Source organism: Chelonoidis abingdonii, chromosome 3 (genome assembly GCF_003597395.2).
Source record: "Chelonoidis abingdonii isolate Lonesome George chromosome 3, CheloAbing_2.0, whole genome shotgun sequence".
NCBI lineage: Eukaryota > Metazoa > Chordata > Testudines > Testudinidae > Chelonoidis > Chelonoidis abingdonii.
In genome coordinates this window covers 177,110,556-177,135,958 of record NC_133771.1, presented here as the reverse complement: position 1 = coordinate 177,135,958, position 25,403 = coordinate 177,110,556, and the positions used below count along the sequence as shown (strand labels likewise).

The window sequence follows — 25,403 nt, the reverse complement described above, 5'->3', positions numbered from 1 at the left end:
CTGCAAACATGAAGTTTCACCTCTAAAACATTTTGAAAGAGATTTGAGCACATGAAACAGGTTTACAACAAAAGTTAAATTTCAGTTTTAATATGTTTGCCACTTAAAACCCTATAATAAAATGGAAGATACTAGATTATTTTTATTTATAAAGGGTTGCAACAGTGGTACCCATTTTTTAAAATTTCATAACACTAAATGTACAGTTAAAGTCTAATTTCAAAAATTAATTGAATTTAAGTGCTAAATAACAAGAACTAAAAGCTTAATCTACAGAATGCTAAATCTCTAGGCTACCATTATCCACTACAGCATAGGAGATAGTAATGCAATCTTTCCCATATTGCCCTGCTGATGCTCCTTGACAAGAAAAACCAGTTCTAGGCCTAAAAGCGTAGAGCAGTCTTGATTCCAATTCAATCGTTGGCTTCTTCAATGATATCATCATGTTGCCAGGTAACATGGTTTTCACCACTAGAAACTAGGCTGAATTTCATGTATTCCACACAGAAACCAGTAGTAAACTGGTAACTACTTTCAGTCATTACTGAGGCCAGATTAAACCAAGGACCCACATGTGAAGGACTTCATAACCCATTACCACTCATCTAATTTTATCTAGCAATTTAGGCTTTTTATGGCTTATCTACAGTACCTGTGAGAGCTTTCACTGTTGCACTGGACAATCTAAACCACTCTATTCCCTATGCATAATAAAAATCAGACTAAAAAGCAGCAGGATCCAGACTTGAAATCAATGGAACTACTTATGTAATGGGAATATACAGCAGACAGTTTTCAGATTCACTCTTAAGTTTTTGGTTTTTTTTTCAAATTTCCAATATATATTAGAAGGGAGTTGCCCATATTACAGACTAATGCCTGCAACATTTTAAATTCAGCTCCATTTAATTCAGTTAAGTTCCAGCTGTTTATATCAGAAAAAAATTGGTCCTCAGCTTTTAGTTTTAATTTTAAATCCTTTTAAATTAGAAGTATAAACATAAGCCCTAAAACGTTAAAAGCAGCACAAACAGGTATCCTATGTCAAATTCTAGTGTCACATTCTAGTTGATTGAAAAAGTAGCGTACATTAAAGGAGCCACATCTAATCACCTTTACCAAAAAGAATTACTGGAGCGCAGGGCTTCTCAGGAGAAAATACAAAAAGTAATGTGGAAAAGGCTAGGGCATATTCCCTCTTCATTACATTGTCTCTGCAGAGCCACAATGTAAGAATCACATGCCTGGTCTTGCAGACACAGAAACAAAAACTTGAGTAGTAAGAACCAGTGGGGGTGGATCTATCCCTCAAGCATATATTACACAGACAAAGATATACATATCCAAAAGGAAGAGAACAAAGTGGGAAAAATCAGGGTATCAACAGGACCAATAGAAGGGTCTGAAGTCTCTATCCCTGGAGGAATAAAGAAAGGGGGAGACCTATACCAAGTTTCAGCCCACAGTGAATTATAATTAAATTAAAAAATTCTGGAAACAGGAATTAATAATGGAAATATCCTAATTATACATATGCCGGCAGGAACTGTCTTTATAAGTGCTTCTATATGTGATTACTTTGGCTTTTTGAAAAGATTTGATAAATTATATTTACAAAACAAAATATGAAACTGCATTAAAATAAATTAGAATAGAATTTTAGTTGTATATAGAGCTTTTCACATGCAAAGTATCCAAAAATGCTTTCAATAATGTGTTAGGTACTAGGGGCCTGATTCTCATTTTCAGTAAGGCCCTTTTAAAGTATGTAAAGTGTGCAGTGTGAAAAGGTCTTAAAGTGAGTTTAAATATAATTTATATGCTCACTTAAAGGCCCCATCAGAGTTCCCAACCTGGGTAAAAGGGCCTTAGTGTAAATTGGAATCAGACCCTGGTAGCGCAATGGTTGTGTAGATCAGTGCAGCATCCATTATGCAGCCATCAGCAATTCACACACTGTCAAGTCCCAACCCTAGACTCAGAACAATGCAGGACTCCTATGCCCACACAGAGCCACATTATCTGTGTTTCTTGGTGGGGCAGCTTTGGGTCTTGGATAAAACAATCCTATTTGACAGACATATACTGATGGACAGATTTATAGAGTTATTCCCTATAGTTTTTAAGTAGTGACAAAAGTGCAATGCAATCTTAACTTTCACCTGAACAGTACTATATGGCACAGTAATAGTGGCAAATTAACCCAACTTCTTACATGGAACTTAAACCCAGAGACCTAATTCTCCCCTCAGACAAAGGGATACAACTTCCACTGATTTCAGCAGTAATTGTATCAGTGTAACTGAGGAGAGAATTGGGCCCTTTAAGAGTATGTCTATGCTGCAGCTGGGAGAGAGCCTCCAAGCCCAGGTAGACAGACTCACACCAGCAGGACTTGAGCTAGTATGCTAAAAATAGCAGTGTGGACATTGTTGGTCAGGCTGCAGCTCAGACTCTCAAGCTCACCCGACCCCCTAGCCTTGAGAGCCCAAGCCTCATTGTCCACACTGCTATTTTTAGCATGCTAGCTCAAGACACTTAGTCTGTCTTCCCTAGGCTGGGAGGCTTATTCCCAGCTGCAGTGTAGACATACCCATAATGACTTTCTTACCCAAAAGCAAGAGTGTTACCTTAGTGTTAATTTTTAAGAACATATTTCCCTAAAAAAATGTAACCTCTGTTAATTGTTATGCAAATTAATGTGAACAAAGGACATAATCTAATATTTTTGTACTAGTGGGATCAACATTCTAACGTTTTTCTCTGTTCACTAGTTCTTTCTTCAAGAGACCATGAATCAATGAATCAAAAATACAAATCAATAAAGCATTTAAAATGTAGATTATGGTCTATATCTGTAACAATGTGATAAAGATTAAGCAGGACCTGGGAGATTGTTTAATACAAGTGACATTTAAGAGCTCCATAGGGCTGGTGCATGCTCAGTACAGATGAAGGACTTTTCTAAAGCACTGACAGCTTTGTGGTTAACAGAATGTTCAGAGACTTCAGCAGCATCTAAAAAGCTCTGCTGTTTGCACATGCTCAGTAATTTCAGTTGTTTAGAACTAAACCAAGTCAGGAATGATTGTCAAATAGAGACAACAAAAGGTGTCTTCCTAACCACAGGCCCATCCACCTGCCAAATTTCAAGTTCCTCCCTCAAAAGCATGAAGCCACTAGAACTCTTCAAAGAAAGTTACAAAAAAATAAGACTGGCAAAACTACCTATTTTTCTTTAACCATGGCCTCTGAAACAGCTAAACTCTTTTTGCTGAAAATCCCCCCAAAATTAGGTCTAAGGCAAAGAACAAGCATGGAAAATTTCAACTCAAATGGTTAAAATCTGGCAATGTTATAAACAGAAAGCAGGGGCTTAAAATAGAAAGTGCAACCTTAAATAGAGGTGTCATAGCCAGGTCTGCCTAAAGGGAAAACTCTGACTCTCTCAGTGGTCCTCAAAAAATACTGTACTAATAATTATTTACTGAAATCTGAAATTCTAAATGATGAAAGGAAAGTTGTAACTTCTAGACGAGAAAATTGAAGGAGAGGATTTTGTTGCTCCTTTCTCTGCAATCTTTCATTACTAGTATGCAGTGTCACCCTCTGATATCCATGTATCTCATTGGTACAAAAGTACTTTGGTTAGCCTCTTAACACCATAGAACATTTCTGTGGCTTAACAATGTCAAAAAAATTCCATTCTCTATGTGAATCTCATACTCACAAATACAGTTGGCTCTTGCTACTTTGTACCATCAGTAAACTGCAGGAAGCTCCCCAGTAAGATTTTCAAGTCTTGTGAGTAAACAATAAAAAATTATATTGCATCACAAGAAGTACTTATTTAATGTATTTTGACAAATGTAATTTAGTGTCTGGTTATTTCTGACATTTCCTCTACCGCAAAACAATTGATTGTACACAATTTTGTAAAGGTAATGAAGTCTTCGTAACTTGAGACTTCAATACAGCACTCTCAAAAGCTCTCTCCTGAGATGCTGAGAAATGGGACGAGATTACTGTTTTTTGTCAAAGTTATTGCGTTCATGGATAAGTGCTTTTATCATTGTACGCTTGCATTTGTGATGCCTACATCAGTGTCACATGACACATAACATACATCTACCTCTCTTTTTTTAATAACAGAAACAAGAAAAATAACAATGTTGAAGGAAAATTTTATTTTTACACTAAGCTCATTGCACCAAATTAATGTCTGATGTAACTCCACAGCAGTTACACCAGGGATGGATTTGTTTCTGCTGTTAATTGGCGTAAGTGTCTCTCTAGGACATATTGATGTATTTCATTTAACATATGTTTTATACTGACATCATTCCTATAAAACAGGGTAAAAAATGAGAGGCTTTCTGAATTTCTTTCTAGTTTTCATGATTCAGCACTCTCCTTTTCCAAAGCCTTATAAATTAAAAACTTTTATGTTCCTTTACAAGCAGAATTCTAGACCCATTAACTTTGCAGTGTTGAGATAGCTAAGTGCTAGAATGCATTAAACACTACATTACCCTTCTATAGTCCATCTGAATAGACTATTACCTCTGGTATGCTGGAAATCAATTACAAGAAAGCAGTGGGACTCCACTGCAATTACTGTGTTACTTTCGCCTCATGCTTACAAACCTGCTGCGAAGTACTTATCTTACTAGACAAACATTCATCCTTCAATTTTTAAATCATAACATCAAAGTTATTCCACCAATACCCTGTCTCCATTTCAATGCAGAACCCTTAAAAACTTAAGCTTTTGCAAAACAAGAAAAAAGGGCATTTCACTGCCTTCTTTCTTTACTGCCTCTTCCTCCATGGTCCACAATGGACTCCCTTTACTACCTGCAAGGTCCCATCCAAATACTCCCTAGAAGATAATACTGTAATTTTACTTTTGACACAAAAAATCAAACTCAGTCTCTCCAACAAACAAAATATTACAGCTTGCAAAGAAGTCAGTCAGATTCAATGCCCACTCCTAACAGTTATAGCAGATAAAAAATAGATATTGTCCAAATAAAATATATCAAACCCAGACCACTTTCTCTGAGTATTTCACATTTTCATTTTAATGGATTGTTTCTAAGGTTGTTGGGGGGATTTATAATTGGGTATTTTATACATTTTCTACATGCAAAGAGGAAGATGGGAATGGTAGACTTGAACAGGCATTAAGATTTATTTTTTTATAAAGCAATCTTCCTCATGCTATATAAACTTCCTTTGTGTTACAGAACATTAGTTAAACCAAAAATATATGTTCTGCTGAGCATTGCCAACTCATAGCGACAGCTGACTATATTCTACTGTGAAGCCAGCAGGCTTACTTTATTTCTGTAGCTTCAGCAACAGACATACTTTAAAAATATGCCTTGACTGTAAAATAAATGTAAGAAACAAAGTAAAAAGAACAACAAAGTGAGAGAAATCCTTGGTAGGACTATATTTTTCCAACAGCTTCTTACCTCTAAACACTTTAGGACCCACATGCACACCCTTCACCTGTACCCTTCCCTTTTGAATAAAACAGACAGTCAAGAAGTCAGATGCACAATCATAAAAAACACAATTGCAATGGTGTAGTCAAACTAAGCATTTGCACATATAAATGGCTACTTAGATCCATTTATTTGTGCATCCAAATACTCCATTTGCAAATTTGACTTTTTGAAAAAGTCACTTGATCCCTAGGAATAGTTCTGAGGAGCACGTGCACTACAATCAGCCAGCACCACATATCTGCACCAAATGAAATTTAGTACAGGAAGTACTAAGAAAATTTGTTTTATCTATACCACTTTGATACTGAAGCCTCCTTAAGACCAGTGTACTCTGTCTTAATTTTGACAGTATTTTAATACCTGTCCGTTTATTTTGTAAGTTCCTCAGGGGCACAACCCAGGTCTTCCACTTTGTAGTCTATAGGGCCAAGACATTCATAATACATAGAAATTCACAATACAAATAACATAATTCAGTGGGCAGCCATCACTCGCTTAGGCCAGACTTTATTTTGAGCCTCAAATACATTCTAGTCAGGACATCTCAGACTGCAAATTATTTACAAGTAGGCAGGGAATGAGGAAAAGAGGAAGCGGGAAGAAAACCTCCCTACAGCCCATCTTCAAAGCGAACTGACAGGCGAGCGGAATAGGCTCTGCGGAGGGAACAGGCCCGGCGGCAGCCTGCAGCGTGCCAGGGGAGACAGTGTCCTGGTTATTTCGGCCCCGGCCCCTTATTGCTCCTGGTGTTGGGTTACCCCAGCCCACGCCTGACGCGCTGCCCCAGCCTTTTTAGGGACACGTCCCAGGCCCATCGTCCTACGGCTGCTCTCAGCAGACTCCCTCCCCCACGGGGGCGCTGGCGCTGCTGCAAAGGGCAGGAGGGCCCCGGCTTGGGGACCACAGCACCTAGAGGGAAGGGACCAGAGCCGGGAGCCGAAGCTCCTTCACCCCCGCGGGGTCTCTCCTGACAGCCGAAGCCTGGCACGGCCGAGGCTGCCCCACTGCCCGGCCCCGCCGCGAGCAAGCGGCTCCGGGGCGGAGGAGCAGGGCCACGCCGCGCTGCCGGCGAGTAGCGCGCGCACCTGCTGCTACTGGTCGCGCGGCCTCCTCCTCCTCCCGCCCCAGGCGCAGCAGGGGAGCGGCCCGCGCGCGCGGCTGAGGGGGTCACGCGGGGTTATTTACGGCCTGGCTCTAATTTCGGAAACCCAATAACAACAAACCCACGGGCGTGCACATCTAATGCGGAGACTCACCCGTCCCGCAGAGAGGCGCCGGCCCCTTTAAAAACACACGAGGCCACGCCCACGCCCCCTCCTGAAAGGCCGCCCGCCAATCGAGGGCGGGGACCCAGCCCGGGGTGCCGGGAACCAATGAGCGGGCCGCTTAGTGAGAGGCGGAGCAGCGGGGCAGGAGAGAAGATGGAGGCAGCAGCCGCAGAGCCGGCTCCGGCAGCTGCTGGCGGCGGCGTTGCCCCACTGAAGCCGCAGGCTGCGGCGGTGCCGGAACGGCTGCAGCGGCGGGAGGCGGAGCGGCAGCGGGAAGCGGAGCGACGGCGGCAGGAGAAGGCGGCCCAGGCGGTGCAGGAGGAGCAGAGCGGGTTCTTCGCGGCCGCCTTCTCCCGGGAGCGGGCGGCCATCGAGGCGCTGCTGGGGCCCGGCCCGGGCCAGGCAGAGGCGGAGGAGGCGCTGGAGGAGGCAGCCGCCCGGCTGCAAGGGCTGCAGAAGCTCCTCACCGACAGCGTCCGCTTCCTGGCGCCGTACGAGGTGCGGCAGGCGCAGGAGGCGCTGAGCCGGCTCCAGGGGGCCCTGACGGCCAAGCGCCAGCAGCTGCAGCCCAAGAAGCGATTCGCCTTCCGGGCCCGCAGGAAGGAGGCGGAGTCCGCCCCGCCGCCCGCCTCGGCCGGCCAGCTGCCCCAGGAGTCCGCCCCGCCGCCCGCCCCGGCCGGCCAGCTGCCCGCGGAGGGCGAAGTGAGCGGGCCCCCACTGTGCGGCTTCAGTCGGGCCGAAGCCCAGACGCTGGAGCTTGGCCCCTCGGAGCTTTTGCAGCGCGATGTGCTGCTGGCCGATCTGAGTGACTGCCGGGTGCTGCTCCGCGGCAACCCCAACACTCTCCGGGTACGGGACTGCCGGGGCTGCACCGTGCTCTGTGGGCCCGTCTCCACCTCGGTGCTGGTGGACGGGTGTAGAGACTGCCTCCTGGTCCTGGCCTGCCAGCAGCTCCGCACCCACCGCACCCGGAACACCCGGATCTACCTGCAAGTGACTAGCCGGGCTATGGTGGAGGACTGCAGTGGCGTCCGCTTCGCCCCCTACACTTGGAGCTACCCAGGCATCGAGGGCGACTACGAGTCCTCCGGGCTGGACAGAGGCAGGAACAACTGGAAGCTGGTGGATGACTTTGACTGGCTGGCCAGAGATGAACCCTCGCCCAACTGGAGTGTGATCCCTGAGCAGGACAGAATCACGCAGTGGGACTGAATGAAGGCTGCAAAAACTTTCCACCATAGAGGAGCTCTGAGACTGCAGAGGAAACTTATGACTGTACAGCAGGTCCCAGCATAACTGTAAATAAAACTAACTTTAATTCATTCTAAAACAACTTAATAGCAGTTTGTGGGTCTTTAAATGCTGAATTATAGTGTGGGATTAAACTACTTGGTCTAAACTGCTATACATTAATGTGCTATGATAGAGGCTGGTAACTACTGCAGTATCCCTGTGACAACTCTTTAGGGTGTCTGTGATTTGTACACTGTTTTCCTGCTCACTGGCAATGAGCCTCTAAATAAAGGTATGCTGCTGCCTACTTGTTCAGCTGGATAAAATCTGAATTGCCTTGTGGTGATGTACATTTCAGTGGACCAGGAAATCTAATGCTCAGACTCCTGAGTTCTATAGGATATTACTCTGTCTTCGCAGGTAATGTAAAAAATTTTCAGACTGGTGGAATTTTTCCATTGCCCTAGTGCTGTCTACACTGAGGTTTAGGTTGACTTAAATTCACACTCCTGAGATGTAGATTCACACCCCTAAACTGTGTAGTTAGATCAGCTTAAATTTTCAGCATACACCTAGCAGTTACTTTGGTCTGCTAACATGGGTGAAAACTACAAATTGCCTTGTTCTCATTAGGCTTTTACAGTATGTTGGCCACTAAGTTAAGAACCTCCCTCTTTTCCTGGTGGGAGGCTAACCCTTTACTCTCACAGTTTTGATCTCAAGTTAACTTGAGAATCAGTTAACTCAAGGTAAATATGTTCATAACTGCTGTTCTGGGTGCTAAGGGACAAATGGTTGTAGCCTGAAACAGCTAGTTGGGAAGTATCCAGATTAGCCATTACAAACATTAATTGGCAAATCAGTTAACTTGAGATAAAAAGTAGTGTAAACAAGTTCTTAGAGAACATGTTTAAGGTATGCAGTAGGTGATTTGGCACCACAGAGGTCTTGCTCTAGTAATATGGTACAGTTATCTAAAGAGGTTGAATTGATGTGGAATGTTTGGGGAGGATGGTTTAGAGAGAACTTCCTTGCCTCTCTTCCCTCCCCACCCCTGCTCTCCCCCCAAAAACATTAACTACAAGCTCGTGATCTACTGTCTGTACTGCTATCTTCTCTTTTGTATAGGAAAGTTGCATAGGCAATTTACCAAAGCCTATTTTGGTGAAGATGTAGCAGTAGCCCTTCAAAAGCAAACTACACATGGTGTAGCATTATGTACTTACAGTAGAAGATAACATGGAATAGTCTGCAAGCCTTTGTCCTTTATTTAAAAAAACCAAACTATATACAAGACCTTCTCTTGAAAGTGCTCATTGTTTACAAGTAGGACAGCTGGTAGAAAGGTGTGAAAACTTGAAACAGAACTGCCTTGTTCAAAGGTCATTCCATTGTAACATCTCTACTCTAAAATATTACTGTAGATAAATATAAACACTGCCTTGCCTATTGGAAAAAAGCACACTATGCTCTCTGGGCTGAAGTGCAATGTTTTAAAACATCAAATACATTCATAATCACTGTAAAGCAGTATCTAGTTGAAGGCACTCTTAACTTTTTCAAGAACAAATATAGTCTCACCTGTTCACTGTTTGTTTCTTTCCAGAATAAAGTTGTTACCCTCTTTCATTTACAATTTAACTTGTATGGGTTTGGGGGTATTCTCACAACTTTGCAGTTTTGTTTACTTGTACTAACTTACATCTTCTGCCTTATGGTTTCAGTTATAATACCATGAATGTATTTTAGTGAACTGTATTTAACTCAGTCCTTATTTTGTCTAATTTTCTGCTGATGTGGAAACTTTTGGCAGTCTAATAAATATGTTCAAAGAAAATAGTTCTCAGGGGTCTAACTACTGTATTTTATCTACTGTAAAGGACAAGATATAACATCTCAAATTTTTTAGTCTTAGAACAAGCTCTACTTGTGGTAAAGAATCACATTTGTTCTTTATTTGAGTGCCCCCCCCCTTAATTATCATTGTACTGACAATAAGCAAGTCCTTTTCGCTTCCTGCTGTAGGTCTGTGCCTGAAATGATGTAACTGTACAGCTAAAGAGTGGTGTGTGACTGCTCTTGCACCTTCCCTGTCAAAGTCATTATTGTGCAAGGAAGCAAAGGAATCTGGGGGGAACATTAATTCTGCATGTGCACAGTGGTGCAGGATTCCCTCAGGAGTAATCAACACAGGGAGGAAAGCCTAAAAGTTGATTACAGAGACTAATATTTAGGTGCGTTCTGTGGAGATACCTGGTAGGCACCCTCTCAGAAATCACTGAAGTGAGTTGCCAATTCTCAATGCCTCCTCTTCTGTGAAGTGCTTCACTCTTAAGAAAATTCTGGGTCGTGTACTCATGAAGGAAAGCTAAAATGTCAAGAGAATTTTCGGAAAATTAGTAATACTGTTGAATACAAACTACTCCTCCTCTAAAGGTTGACCATAATGATTGCATTTTCTAGGGCACATAGAATTGACAGTATGAAATGGAGCAGCATAATTTGGTTTGAAGTGATTATCTTGACTGAGTTTAAGAGATCACTCACTCATGCAAAGAATTGTGTACATATAAATATAAAAGTGATATAGTTAGTCTCTCAACCCCTCGCTCTTCCCAGAGGCTGCATCTACTGCTGTTGTAGAATCTTTTTTCTTTTCATGCCTGGGAATTACTCTAAATAAGGGAATTGAATGAACAACAGTATTATGTCTAAAAAAGCTGCATTAATGTTTAATGACAGGTGTAGTGTATATAAACATAAAGGTTAACATTTAATTTCTGTATCTGGTGGACACAAAATTGTCAACATAGGAGCAGCTTGCAGTCAAATTAATTGCCTTTTCATTTCTGTAAAACAGCAGATTAGAATTGGGTGAATAATACAAAATACGCATCAAAAATTCATTCTCATTTTTCAGTGACTTAACTTTTGGCACAATCATGAGCCACTTTGTGCCCACATAGAGGAGCGAGGCGGCATAAAGGGCTCCCTTATTTCCCCAGCATCAGTTACCCATACTTCAGGCCTTGCATTGGAAACATACCCTTTTTTCCCTACACAATATAAGCCCGGTGTTGGTGGGATTCAAGTCAGTAGACCCCGGATTAGAGAACTCAGGGGTGAGTATCTACACTGGTAAAGCCTAGATTAAGAATTTTCTACCCTGGGCTCGAAATCAGGGCTGTGGCGTCCACAATGCAGCATGAGAAGTTCACCATTGACCTGCTGCCAGGCAGGTCAGCTTCCATTACCACACCAATCAGCATTAGCAACAAAACCTTTTAAAAATAAAAAGTGCCTGAACACATGCAAACAGTGAAACCATGTACAAGACAAACTCCATACTGGTTCATACCCACTGGCCACCTGTTCTTTCCCTTCTCATGTTGGCTGCACTCTTGGCATCAGGGAAGTAAGGGTGGAGGCATCTGTAAGGGAGGGTGTCAATATGGAGAACTACAAAGGACGCAGCTGCCCTGCTTAGCCACTCAGAGGGCCTGATTACATGGCCCACCCAGCTATGGAATTATGCAAGCTGTTTCTGGACTGCATCACAAGATACCAGGGAGGGGATTCAGACTGTGGTGTAGGTACAGCAGGAGCCAGTACTCTTGCAGCCATTAGGGATAGTAGCCACTTGAACAGTTTTTTCTGCTAAGGTCTGTCATCCTCTCTTAGCCATCATCTCTGTTCCAGGAACTGCTAAGCAAGTGCTTGCTCCTGTGCTGAAACCCTGACCCCAAGCTGTATAGCCAGCCTGAGCCTTTCCTCTAGCTGTAAGTCCCTCTGTCTTTGGTACTAGACCTGTCAGTTGGCCTGTCTGAAACTTCAACTATAAATTCATCACAGAAATGCTTCTTGGAACAGTCCGTGAAGGTACATTGACCCTGGCTTCTGCTGCAATGTGGGCGAGCTGTGGAGGTACTGCAGCCAATAGAGGTCAGGGGCTGGAATAGGACAAGATGGTTATTTTTTCAAATAGCTCAGTGCTGGAGCACAGAAAAAATCCTGTGGAGTTTCAAAGAGGTAAAATGTTACTTTTCAAAACTGAATTTCAGTACATTTGAGAGGATGCTTGAGAGCACAGACGTTCCCTGGACACAGCCAGGTCAAGTGCAGCAAAAGACATTCAGAGACAATGGTAAGTTATAAAAAAATCAAAGCTGCTTTTAAAAGAAAAATTGCAGAACAGCTCAGGGTGGGAGATGCCATCAATGGCCATGCTACAAAAGATTTTTCTATCATTTTGGACTTTCCACATTTTGGAGGACATCAGTTCCTGTGCCCAATTCACAAAGGGAGATGTTATTCCAAGCTGCTGGTGGGAAACCAGCACTGTATGCCACTGGAGAATTTATATGTATAGTCACTGAACAGCACATCTATGGGTGGAGTGGGCTGCTTAGCTACCCAGATGGCCCTGGAAAAATATATCTTTCACAGAAATACAACTACCTATATGGAGATCTTGATACAGAAAGAGTTTGCAGCACCTGGGGTTGGTTCAGAATTAATGGAGGAATCAACAGGATGATCTTCCACATGGCTTAGCCTGTTATGGTGCATGCAAACACACAGAACACCACAGCCATCCTCTTCCACCACCACACCAGGCACATTTGTGGACAACATTTCAAAGCCCTGTTGTAGGACTTCATGGACTACCTTTAACCTCCCGCTCCACTCCAGGCCATGCTCCCACCCCCTCCCTTCTCCCAAGCCCCCACCTCTGCCCTGCCTCTTCTCATTCCCACTCTGCCCCAGGCCCCGCCCCNATGCGCCTCCGCATCTCACTCCCACTCTGCCCCAGGCCGCGCCCCCACCCCTTCCCCACCTCCTCCCACTTAGTTCTGCCCCCTCCCCCAAGCATGCCCTGTCCCCTCCGTCCCAGCACCTCCTGCATGCCGCAGAACAGCTGATCACAGTGGGTGGGAGGCGTGGGGGGAAGGGGAGGAGTTGATCTACCGAGCTGCTGGCAGGCAGGAGATGCCTGGGGGGGGAGAGGGGAGAGCTTATTGCTGGTAGGTGCTAAGCACCCATTATTTTTTTCCCTAGGTTCTCCAGCCCTGAAGCACCCATGGAGTTGGCACCTATGGGACTAGATTTGTAAATGGAACACATTTCCACCTCCCCTCTCCTCCACCCCCACAGTTCACTGTTTCCAGGCAGTTTGTTACACCAATTGAGTGGTTACAGAGCAGCATGTTTACAGGCATGGCAATGTAAAATTATTATTAAGAAACAGGAATGCCCTAGCTACTGTCTTTTTTTGGCCTGGGACCAGGAGCCTTATAGTGTAGGGTGGAGCTGGGCTCTACCCTTTCTCAGCCAGCCAAGACAAGTTCCAGGAAGGAGTGCACCATAAAATCTACTTCTTCCCTCATAACAGGGAGAGTCACTGGCAGGAAGAGAATTGCCTGCTAACCTTTCGCGGGGCAGGGAGAATGAGACTGAATTGTTTTTACTCTGTCTCCAAACAGTGGTGGAGCTCTGGGAAAAACGCACCCGACTAAAGACAGCTGGGGAGAAAAGGACTTTTTGTTGTGAAGGTTTGGTTTGTTTGAGATGATTCTGAATGGAGCTAAGCAGAAGTAATCTAAAGGGCTAGCTGGGAGGAGTAGGCTCAGTGTTGCATTCTGCTATAGCAAGGGTGAGTAGTAAGGTGTGCATCCAAAACAAATGATTTCAAGCTCCTGGCTATTCATAATAGAAAAAAATCACAGATGTTGCTGCTATCTGATTATCTAGTAGCAAGACATGCAATCGCTAAACAAGCAAATGCAGACACACACCCTCAGTCAAGAAGGCAAATGTTATCCTTGCCATGTCCCCCAGTTGCTTCCCTTAACCAGCCAAAATCACTTCAGTCGGACATATACTGATATAGCCTTAGCCAGCTGGCTTTCATCAATATCTCAACGTAGACCAAATATCATGTAAAACAGTAAGTGTTGTCTAGGTCAACTGAGTTAAAGCTACAGAGTGAGGTGTCACCATGTACATCACAACCTGACTGCTCACCATAAATATATATTCAGTAAACAAGAAGAGAGATGAGATGGAACCCCACAGAAGTGTACTCTTGGGGGAAAAGGAGAAATTGTCCACCATCACTATTAAAGAACACTCAGTAGGAAAGGAATGGAGCTTACCAAAAGCAGCCCTGTCTACATTCATTGTGGCCCGCAGTTAACAACAGCTCATTATCAGTGCTTTCAAACATAGATGATTAGAACTGGATGAAATTTTTTCACTGCAGCTTTTTTTGGCGAAAAATGCAGCTTCAGTGACACCAAAATGTTTGGCAAATTCATGCTGGTTTCACCAAATTATTGGTTTTGAAGCCAAATCAAAATGCTAAAAAAATCAAAATGTTTCATTATATAGTTTTTGAAATAAAACATTTCAATTATTTGGGTCAAAATAAATTTTTGTTTTGAAATTTCCTTTCATTTTATTTTAAAGAAAAATAAAAATGTTAAAAAATGCTGAATCTCAACAAAAACAATTTCATTTGACCCAAAACTATTTTATTTTTCAACTTTTCAATTAGTCACATATTTTGAAAACTTCTGGTTGTGGTTAGCCCCAAAACACATTGACTTCAATGGGAACTGAAGATGGTCAGCTTCTCACAGGCTCCAACGCTTTTTGAAATTGCCAGTAAGCCTAAATATCAGTTATTCACACAGCTCCATAGCTGATAGATTTAACAATATCGGCATGGACACCTGATCTTCATCCCTGAGTGAGAGGAGACCATTTACCATTACAACAGCCTTTAGGGTCATACCAAAGGCACTCATAATACATACATAAGATAAAATTGAAGAAAACCGTTCCGGTCTCCCCCAAAACCTTAATTCTGGCTCTATATCATTGCTGCCAAAATAACCAAAGAACTGGAAACAATCTTCTTCTTAAGCAACAAGCACCTTTACAAAGGGTAATTCAAAAAAAATAAAAGATGATATAATTGAACTACTTGACTGTTGTTGATAGACTGGCAGTAACATTCAAAAAAAAATAATCCACCTACCTTAATTTGCTGCAGCAGTGCAGTGGTAACTCTTGACTTATTAAAACCATATAGTTTCACATACACACACACAAAAAGATAAGTTTTCATGCATCTCCACCAATGTTTGGTTATCATACTGTAAGATTAACATAAGATGCACAGGGTGAAATCTTGGCCATTACTGAAGTCAATGGGAGTTTTGGGCACAGAATTTCTTCAATAGTGTTGGCTCCTGTGAGATGCTGACCATCCCCAGTTCCCACTGCCAACAGTGGAAATTTAGGGTGCTGTCACAGGGCACCTGGTCTCTGTGAGCAGAACTGGGCCCCGCCATCCTGGTTCAGAGCAAGGAAAGCCAATCCAACCCTTTAAAGGGGTCTGGGCTACAGCTGGCCCTGTAAAGGGCAGGAAATGAGAAGTGAAGGAAAGCGTGATTGAAATAAGTTGTGCCTAGGGAATGGAAACCCACCATGGAGTACAGCTACCTTTGGTGGTGAGTCCTTGGAGCAAGGGACCAGATGCTCAAGGAAGCAGCCACGGGACTAAAACTGGGATGTTCCTAGAAGCAGGAGTGCCAAAGACCCCTGGGAGGGGTGGCCCTGAAACCTGAGAGAAAAGGAGTGAGTTAAAAAACTGTTAAAAGATAGGTAAATAAACTAACAGAACACAATCTTAAAGGAGACTAGGTATGGAATTGTGATCTTCGAAGCCAGGGAGAAGTCCTGCCCTGGGATAGGTACTCAGGAAGTGGCCTGCTAGCTTCCAAGTGTGGGATTATGAATCCCTTAAGGTCAAGGGCAAAAATGACATCGGTTTACGAAAACTTTAACAAAAAAAAATTCATCTAAATAAGTCCCATCTTACATGCAAGAGCTAACAGATGGACAGAGTGAAATGTGAATGAGAGCTTGGGGACACCGTGAAGATTATTGGACAATCTCAATTGTGCACTTTGTACTATTTAGGTCTGTGGGTTTTGTTTGTTTTGAGAAAATTTCAACTTTTTCTTAAGGATAGTATCCTTTTAACCAATTGCTTAAATACAGGCAACCATAACATCTTCTTAAACCAGCTTTTCTCTGAGAATTTCCTCTGGTTTCACAAAAAATATTTAAGGCACAGGAATTTGTGTAGAGCTTCTATGGACTCTTCTTCTGCCTATGCTGCCTTCCTTCGTCTTGCTATATGGGTTCCTCCTCTAGTCTCCTCTTCCTACTGGAGTGGAATCTGGAGGCCAATGAATGTAAGGAATATCTGCTGTCTCAGGCTCTAGCATTCGTTCTATTTTTTCTTTTCTTTTTTTTCCATTTTCTTAAAACATAAAAACTATGTTACCACAATGTTTAGTTCGCATATTTACAATTTAAGCCTGTAAATCTAAGGTTAAGGTGCTCACACCAGTTTTAATTTGCTGACATTGTACATCATAGAATATCAGGGTTGGAAGAGACCTCAGGAGGTCTTCTAGTCCAACCCCCTGCTCAAAGCAGGACGAACGTAAACTATGTGCGGTGTGTGATTACTAAATAATGTTGGCTGTTTAAATGTATATTTTAGCATATATAGTAAAAGTCTCTGGCGAATTCAGAGGATACCTTCGTAACAAGGGAATCTGTGCAGGCTTGCAGGACCTGACAGGTCTAGTCAAAGCTCATGATCTTGTTCTCTATATCTGCCTTGGTCTTCCAGGTGGGTTGTTGAAATGTTTTCCAGTAAAAATGACTTTTTTGTAAGCTTGAACTCATGTTTTCCAGTTACAGGACTAGGAAAGAAGCCTATCTGGAAGCAAAAGCATGGAATTAGGGCATTTGCATATGTTGGTGCTGTGCCTTTTACTCTTTGCACAATAAGCAGGCTAGCCTAAGTGCTATGGTAATATAAGTAAATAAAACAATAATACAGTAATCGCAAAGGCATGTTGTGGTTCAGATAACCATGTCTTGTGTATATTCAGCACATGCATGCCCTAGACACACTGCTGTGCTGAGTTCTGGTGGCTTCTAAAACATAGAACACAGTGAGTGTTACTAGGGAGTTCATTATCCTATTCATATACACTACAGTTGGCTCAGCATTCATCTAGGCTAATAGCATCTGCGTTCCTGGTGAAAATCTAAACTTTCAATATCCACATTGAGCTGCATGAGACCTGCCACTCGGTGGGTTCACTTGATGTTTCTCTTTTTACTCCTAAATGAACAGCAGAATAGTTTTTCATTGTATGTCATTTTCATCTATGTTCCTGATATAAAATTGTGTCAGATGACAGAGCTTCATTTTATCCTTACTGACGCACAGGAAACTCATCCAGGTTCATGTCTAACTCACTTCAGATTGTCAAGGAAATATATGTTCCAAACAACCAATACAGTAGCTTCTAGTTTAGTGCTGTTGAAGCCAATGAAACATGGTGACCTGCACTGAAGGGTTATGTGACATTTTGCTGAGAAATCAAGGAAGTCTTCACTTCGATGCTGCGTCTTCTGCAGAGATACACAGACTGTCCAAGAAACAGTATTTCCCCTCCACTTTATCAACGGCCTGCTTTTCTTTTTGCTTGTAACTTCTTTCCTTCCTCCCCTCGATCCTTTGTTGCACCCACTCTGCAAAGCAAGAAAAAGCTGGTGAGAGGCAACCAGATCTGCTGTTAAAGGGAAATTCCAATTACTAGTTCCAAGCAGCTATACATGCCACACGTATTTAGGGAATTGGACTGCTGTCTTTGTCAGAGGGGGGCTGCCGTTTTAACAATAGTCCAGTGTACTGCCGAGCCATGATGGAAAGCTGGACTGAGAGAATCTCTCTCTCCCTTTCCAAACAATGGTACTTAGAGTTTGTAAGGAACATTCTAGTTTTTAAAAAAGCTTAGGATAATTTAGCAGTAGTTAAAATTACTAATGTAACGCTCCCTCACAACTTGAGATGATCTCTGATTTCCCGTTCTTTCAAACAGAAACAGAATGATTCAGTCTTACTGTACAATGCCAGACTGTTCAGATGTAGGCTTCTGGTTTGAGTGGTTTTGTTGTTATATTTTACACTTAATTTTTTTTTAAGACACTGTGCTAATAGATATGATGACTGGAACAGCCTTCTCATTACACTGTTGTTTTTCTTTTTAGCCATTCTGTTGTCAGCCACTAGAGGATGCACATAAGTCACATGATCTGTGCTTTCCTCTTCAGAAACTGAGAGCGTCACAGTTCTGTTTAGCTATTCTTTTGACCACCATTTAGAGGGGTGGAGGGAGAAGAACTCCATTTTAGTATGGTTCTTCTAGGCTGTAATACAACGATACTCAGCCTGAGATTCTTGAACTGCAAGTGGCTCTTTAATGTGTCTCCTGCAGCTCTTTGCAGCACATGATATTAAAATGCTGTGTTCCTTAAATATTAACCAGTCAAGATGCTTTTACTATGTTATAAACCAGGGGTCGGCAACCGTTCAGAAGTGGTGTTCCAAGTTTTCATTTATTCACTCTGATTTAAGGTTTCGCGTGCCAGTGATACAGTTTAATGTTTTTAGAAGGTCTCTTTCTATGTCTACAATATATAACTAAACTATTGTTATATGTAAAGTAAATAAGGTTTTTAAAATGTTTAAGAAGCTTCATTTAAAATTAAATTAAAATGCAGAGCCCCCCAGACTGGTGGCCAGGACCCGGGCAGTGTGAGTGCCAGTGAAAATCAGCTCAGCACACATCCCATAGGTTTCCTACCCCTGTTATAAACCAACTAGTTGATAAAATAATACTTGGTCAGTCATTTTGCTGTAAAAATAATACATAAATTTCCCCTGTCATACTGTTTAAATATGAATATTTAGTACTATAGTAAATGAAACAATGAATTCACACTACTGTAGCTCTTTTGGGAATGCTGATAGTTAATTTGGCTGCTGAACCACTGAGTCTGAGGTTTCAGAGTGGTAGCCGTGTTAGTCTGTATCAGCAAAAAGAACAGGAGTGCTTGTCGCACCTTAGAGACTAAAAAAATTTATTTGAGCATAAGCTTTCATGGGCTAAAAACCCACTTCATCAGATGCAGCAGTGGAATAACACAGTAGGGGATATATAGATAATATCGATATAAATAGATAGATATACCAGAGAACTTGAAAAAATGGGTGTGCCATTACCAGCTCTAAACAAGACTAATCAATTAAGGAGGCTATTATCAGCAGGGAGAAAAAAAACTTTTGTAGTGATCATCAGGATGGCCCATTTCCAACAAGTTGAAAAGAAGGTGTGAGTAACAGTCGGGAGAAAATTAGCATAGGGAAATAGTTTTTACTTTGTGTAATGACCCATCCACTCCAGTCACTGGGAAAAGCAGGTGTTAGTAATGAAGAGTTGACCATTAGAAACATGATAGCTGGTTTTGTGATGACTGAGAGAACCATTGTGTGACTTGCCTGCCTGATGCGAAGGTTGTGATCTCTCAAAGCATCTAGATAGACTTATGTGTAGTGCTGAAGAGGAGCCAGTGGTTGTGGTACATTAGGTACCAATGACATAGGGGAGGGTAGGAGACATGTCCTTGGAGGCCAAATTTAGGCTGCCAGTGAAGAGACTGAAATCCAGGACCTCTATGGTGGCATTCTCAGAATGCTTCCAGCTGCACGTGCAGGGCCAGGTAACAGGCAGGGCTTCCAGAGTGTTAGTTCGTGGATGAGATATGGCTGTAGAAAGGAGGTTTAGATTTATTAGGAACTGGGGAACTTTGAGATAGGGACGCCTATCAGGAGGGTGGGCTCCATCTAACCAAATGGGGAAACCAGACTGCTTGGCACTTAACATTAAAAGGTTGCAGAGCAGTTTTAACTAAGGCCAGGTCTACACTGCGACTTTAAATCGGTTTAATGGCGATATACCGATTTAACGCCTGTACCCGTTCACACGTCGTCCATTAATATCGAGTTAAACGGCTCCTTAAATCGATTTCGGAACTCCTCCCAGACGAGAGGAGTAGTGGCTAAATTCGAAAGTGATAACTTGGATTAGGGTTCGTGTGGACGGAAATCGACATTATTGGCCTCCTAGAGGTATCCACAGTGCACCATTGACCGCTCTGGTCCGCATCCAAATCTCGGATGCGGAGTGCCGGTAAACAGAAAAGCCCCGAGACCTTTAAATGACATTTCCTGCTTTCACGTGTCCAGCTCTGATCAGCACGGGTGGCGATGCAGTTCAAATGCAAAAGTAGCTCCTGCATTGAACCTTACGGGAGATACTAGATTCTGATCGCTGTATGGTGAGGGACAAATCTGTTTTATCAGAGCTCCGTTAAAGAACAGGAAATGCCAAAGCGTTTGGAAAAAATAAACTCCAGGATACACAGCGGTACGTGACAACCGTAACGGGAAGCCAGAGAACTCAAACGGATGCTCATGGAGGGAGAGAGGGGGTAATGAGGACTACAGCTACCAGTCTCCACAGCATCTCTGAAACTATTTGCATTCTTGCTGAGCGCCCATGTCTGTAGCTATTATACACGGTGTCTTGCGTGGTTCACGGAACAGCTCGTCAGTCTTCTCCCCCCCCCCCCAGCACGTGAAAAGAAGTAAAATAAATATTCCTTGAGTACTGTAAATGTCACCCTCTGTGTACTGAATGCTGCTGGCAGAGAGTACGCGAGGTGTTGACAACGGTCAGGATACCGTTTGTGATCTCAGGGTCCTGATTGCTGTGCTTGGCGTTTGCTCAATGCACTCGGGAAAAAGGCGCAAAGGGTTGTCTGCTGCTTCACAAAGGGAGGGGTGAGGCTGTACCCAGCACCACCTGGGCAATGTTTTGCCCCATTCAGGCACTGTGCTTCTCAACCCGGAAGTGGGAACTATGGATAGCTGAGGAACAGCTCCACAGTGCACCGCTCCTGAAATCGATGGTAGCTTTGGACCATGGACGCAACAATCGTTTCGTGACCCATTGTGGACGCGCTAAACCAATTTATTAGATCTGTTTTGTAATATCGGTTTAAGCTAATTCGAAAGATAATCTGTTGCAGTGTAGACGTACCTCAGAGATGGGCGAAAGCCGATTGCTGCAGAGGAGCATGTGGATCAAAGAGAGACTTCTCTTAGAAGGAGGTCTATTGATAGAGATCTCTAGGTTTTAGTCAGGAAGACAGTATGGAAGAGGATAAAGTAGGGCCAGATCAGCAGAAACATTCACATAAAAAAGGAATTCTTGACACATCAGAAAAGGGCAGACAAATAAACAGTGACAGTATACACAAATGCTAAGAGGCTAATAATACGATGGGTGAACTACAGTGCCTCATGTTAAAGGAGGATAATTGATATAAATAGGCATCACAGAACCTATTATTGGTGGTGTGAGGACAACCAATGAGACAAAATAATTTCCGGGGTGACAAAATATATCAGAAGGGCAGAACAGGTCGTGCAGGGGGGAGTGGCACTATATGTGAAAGAAATATAGATCAAATGAAGTAAAATCTTAAGTGCATCCACATGTTCCATACAATCTTTATGGATAGTAATTTCATGCTCTAAAATGAATTCAACACTAGAGTCTATTACTGACCCACCTGATCAGGACCAGTGTAGTGATATGAAACTGCTAAGGGAGATTAGAGAGGCTATCAAAATTAAGAACTCAGTAATAGTGGGAATTTCATTATCCCATATTGATGGGAACATGTCATCAGGACGAAATGCAGGGACAAATTTCTTGATACTTTAAATGACTGCGAGATGCTTCTTAGAAACCTGGTACAAGATCCACAGGGGAGAGGCAATTCTCGATTTAGTTCTGAGTGGAGTGCAGGATCTAGTCCAAGAGGTAACTATTAACGGGACCGCTTGAATAGTGACCATAATATAACAACTTTTTAACATCCTGTGGTGGGAAAGAACACCTCAACAGCCCAACACTGTGGCATAATTCAGAAAGGAAACCTATGCAAAAGTGAGGAGGTTAGTTAAACAGAAATTAAAAGGGTACAGTGAATAGAGTGAAGTCCCGGGAAAACTGCATGACACTTTTAAAAGACACCATAATAGAGGCCAACTTGCAATGTATACCCAAATTAAAAAGCACAGTAAAAGAACTAAAAAAGGCTACCGTGGCTTAAACAACCATGTAAAAAAGCAGAGGTGAGAGATAACAAGGCATCTTTTAAAAAGTGGAGTCAAATCCTAGTGAGGTAAATAGAAGGAGCATAAACACTACCCAAATTAGTGTGTAAAACTATAATAAGGAAAGGCCAAAGGAATTGGAGAAAACAACTAGCCAAACTCAAAAAGGTATAAAAAATGTTTTTTAAAGTACATCAAAGCAGAAAAGCTTGCTAAAAACAGTGAGTCCACTGCGGAATGATCTGAAAGATACAAAAGGCAGCACTAAAGGACATGAGTCATTGCAGGAGAACGAACTGAATTCTTTGCTTCAGTCTTCACGTCTGAAGTTTAGGGAGATTCCCAAACTTGAGCTGGCTTTTGTAGGTGACAAATCTGTCACTGATTGAGGTGTCACTAGAGGAGGTTTTAGAATTAATTGATAAATTTAACAGTAACAAGTCACCGGGACTAGATGGCATTCACCCAAGAGTTCTGAAAGAACTCAAATGTGAAATTGCCGAACTACTAACTATGCTTTGTAACCTTTAAATCAGCTTCTGTACCCAATGACTGGAAGATAGCTAATGTAACGCCAATATTTAAAAAGTGCTCTAGAGGTGATACAGGCAATTATAGACCAGTAAGTTTAATATCAGTACCGGGCAAATTAATTGAAACAATCGTAAAGAATAAAATTGTCAGATACATAGAAGAACATAAATTGTTGGGCAAAAGTCAACGTGGTTTCTGTAAAAGGAAATTGTGTCTTACTAATCTATTAGAGTTCTTTGACAGGATCAACAAACATGTGGACAAGGGAGATCCAGTGGACATAGTATACTTAGATTTCCAGAAAGTCTTTGACAAGGTTCCTCACCAAAGCCTCTTACATAAATTAAGTTGTCATGGGATAAGAGGGAAGATCCTTTCATGAACTGAGAACTGGTTAAAAAACAGGGAACAAAAGGTAGAAATAAACTGTACATTTTCAGAATGGAGGGAGTAACTAGTGGTGTGCCCCAAGTGTCAGTCCTAGGACCAATCCTATTCAACTTATTCATAAATGATCTGGAGAAAGGGGTAAACAGTGAGGTGGCAAAGTTTGCAGATGATACTAAACTGCTCAAGATAGTTAAGACCAAAGCAGACTGAGAAGAATTTCAAAAGGATCTCACAAAACTAAGTGGTTGAGCAACAAAATGGCAAATGAAATTTAATGTGGATAATGTAAAGTAATGCACATCGGAAAAAATAATCCCAACTATACATACAATATGATGGGGCTAATTTAGCAGCCTACAACTAATCAGGAAAAAGATCTTGGAGTCATCGTGGATAGTTCTCTGAAGACGTCCACGCAGTGTGCAGCAGCAATCAAAAAAGCAAACAGGATGTTAGGAATTATTAAAAAGGAGCTAGAGAATAAGGCGGAGAATATCTTATTGCCCTTATATAAATCCATGGTATGCCCATATCTTGAATACTGCGTACAGATGTGGTCTCCTCAGCTCAAAAAAGATATAGTGGCATTAGAAAGGATTCGTAGAAGGGCAACTAAAATTATTAGAGGTTTGGAATGGGTCCCATATAAGAAGAAATTAAAGAGGCTAGGACTTTTCAGCTTGGAAAGGAGGAGACTAAGGGGAGGATATGATAGAGGTATATAAAATCATGAGTGATGTGGAGAAAGTGAATAAGAAAGTTATTTACTTGTTCCCATAATATAAGAACTAGGGGGCCACCAAATGAAATTAATGGGCAGCGGGTTTAAAACAAATAAAAGAAAATTCTTCACACAGCGCACAGTCAACTTGTGGAACTCCTTGTCTGAGGAGGTTGTGAAGGCTAGGAGTATAACAGCGTTTAAAAAAAGAACTGTATAAATTCATGGAGGTTAAGTCCATTAACGGCTATTAGCCAGGATGGGTAAGGAATGGTGTCCCTAGCCTCTGTTTGTCAGAGGGTGGAGATGGATGGCAGGAGGGAGATCACTTGATTATTACCTGTTAGGTTCACTCCCTCTGGGGCACCTGGCATTGGCCACAGTCAGTAGACAGGATACTGGGCTGGATGGACCTTTGGTCTGACCCAGTACAGTCATTCTTATGTTCTTATGTGTAATGCCCCATAATTTCCAACAACTGTGAAAATTTAAATTAATAAAAATAGAAAAATGTTTAAAATGCATTGAAACTATAAAAATTGAATTCTGCCAAGTCTATTTATAACATAAAAGGCAGTTAAAATGACATACATAAATTACTAATGCTGCTGTTCGGTGTAAGCAAGTGCTATAGTTGCCACAAGGATGTTATGTAAGCATGTCTTGTTGTGAGCCACCTCCCTTTCTGTTCAAATCGCTATATGAACAATTAGTCCACAAAATGAAAATGGTTGAGACTCCCTGGATTCTGTATTCCATTCTGTATACTTCTTAAAATGCTCAGTAGAGAGTCTCAAAGACTAAAATAGCACTTATGTATTAACTAGTGATGATGAAGCAGAGATTCCCTTCTTAATCAAATTCATCCCTGGTGTAACTCCACTGAAGGCAAGTATTTTTCATGCCTTCTTGACAAATCTTTCTCCCACACCTTAGCCCATCACAATTAACCAGTAAACTGCTCGTGACTCAAACAAATGTTCCTGGATTTTAGGCTATGTTTTATTTAGTGAGTGTATTTGATGGTGCTTTTTACTATCTTGTCAGGGCTAGTCATAGTCTACTTTCTTTCAGGGCTTCCACAAGCTTAAATTTTTAGGTGACTAAAAATGATGTCCTTAACTGCTCCCAAAACAAAACATGTAAGCCATCTAGGGTGAACAGAGAATGTACTAGAATGGTGTTTCTATCTGTAGGTACAAGTAACTCAGACTGTCATATACAACATGCTTTTCTTTGTTGATATAGCTTTTTATTTTGGACCTCTCTTTATCTGGTAACAAGCATCTCTTTATATTTCTGGGCTTTGACATTCTAGTACGATGTAACCTATCATATGAAGGCACAAATCCACTAAATAGTAAAATGAGGGATTATTTCCACTGCTTATCTGTTAGCAGAGATTTCTCTAAATTGGATCAACCTGATTAAAGGTATTAGAATGACGTCTTGTAGAGCCAGATCAACTCGTTTGAAATTTTGAGACTGTTTCTCTTTTGGTTGGAAGTGACCACCAGAAACAGGTGTAGGTGCTATTTGCAAATTATCTCTATTAATGTGCAATTGTTAATTTGAAACTTCTGTTATTTGCTTGCTTGGGTCCTAGGTTAGGG

General features: G+C 42.0%; 2 protein-coding genes across 3 annotated transcripts in view; one reads left to right on the top strand and one right to left on the bottom strand.

Moving 5' to 3' along the window:
* BICRAL (BICRA like chromatin remodeling complex associated protein) overlaps positions 1-7,328 on the bottom strand; it is a 76,242-nt gene extending 68,914 nt beyond the window's left edge. Inside the window, exon 1 of one of the 2 annotated variants that reach the window (XM_075064361.1) lies at positions 7,255-7,328. The gene's annotated coding sequence lies outside the window, so the exon portion shown is untranslated. Of the gene's footprint in view, positions 1-6,775; positions 6,849-7,254 lie in introns of those variants that run through there. The other variant, XM_075064360.1, reaches the window with a different exon arrangement.
* Positions 6,820-9,074, top strand: TBCC (tubulin folding cofactor C). Its single transcript, XM_032796216.2, has one exon. It carries the CDS (start codon positions 6,893-6,895, stop codon positions 7,997-7,999), a length of 1,107 nt encoding a protein of 368 aa, XP_032652107.1. The 5' UTR covers positions 6,820-6,892; the 3' UTR covers positions 8,000-9,074.
* Positions 9,075-25,403: the final 16,329 nt, after the last annotated feature.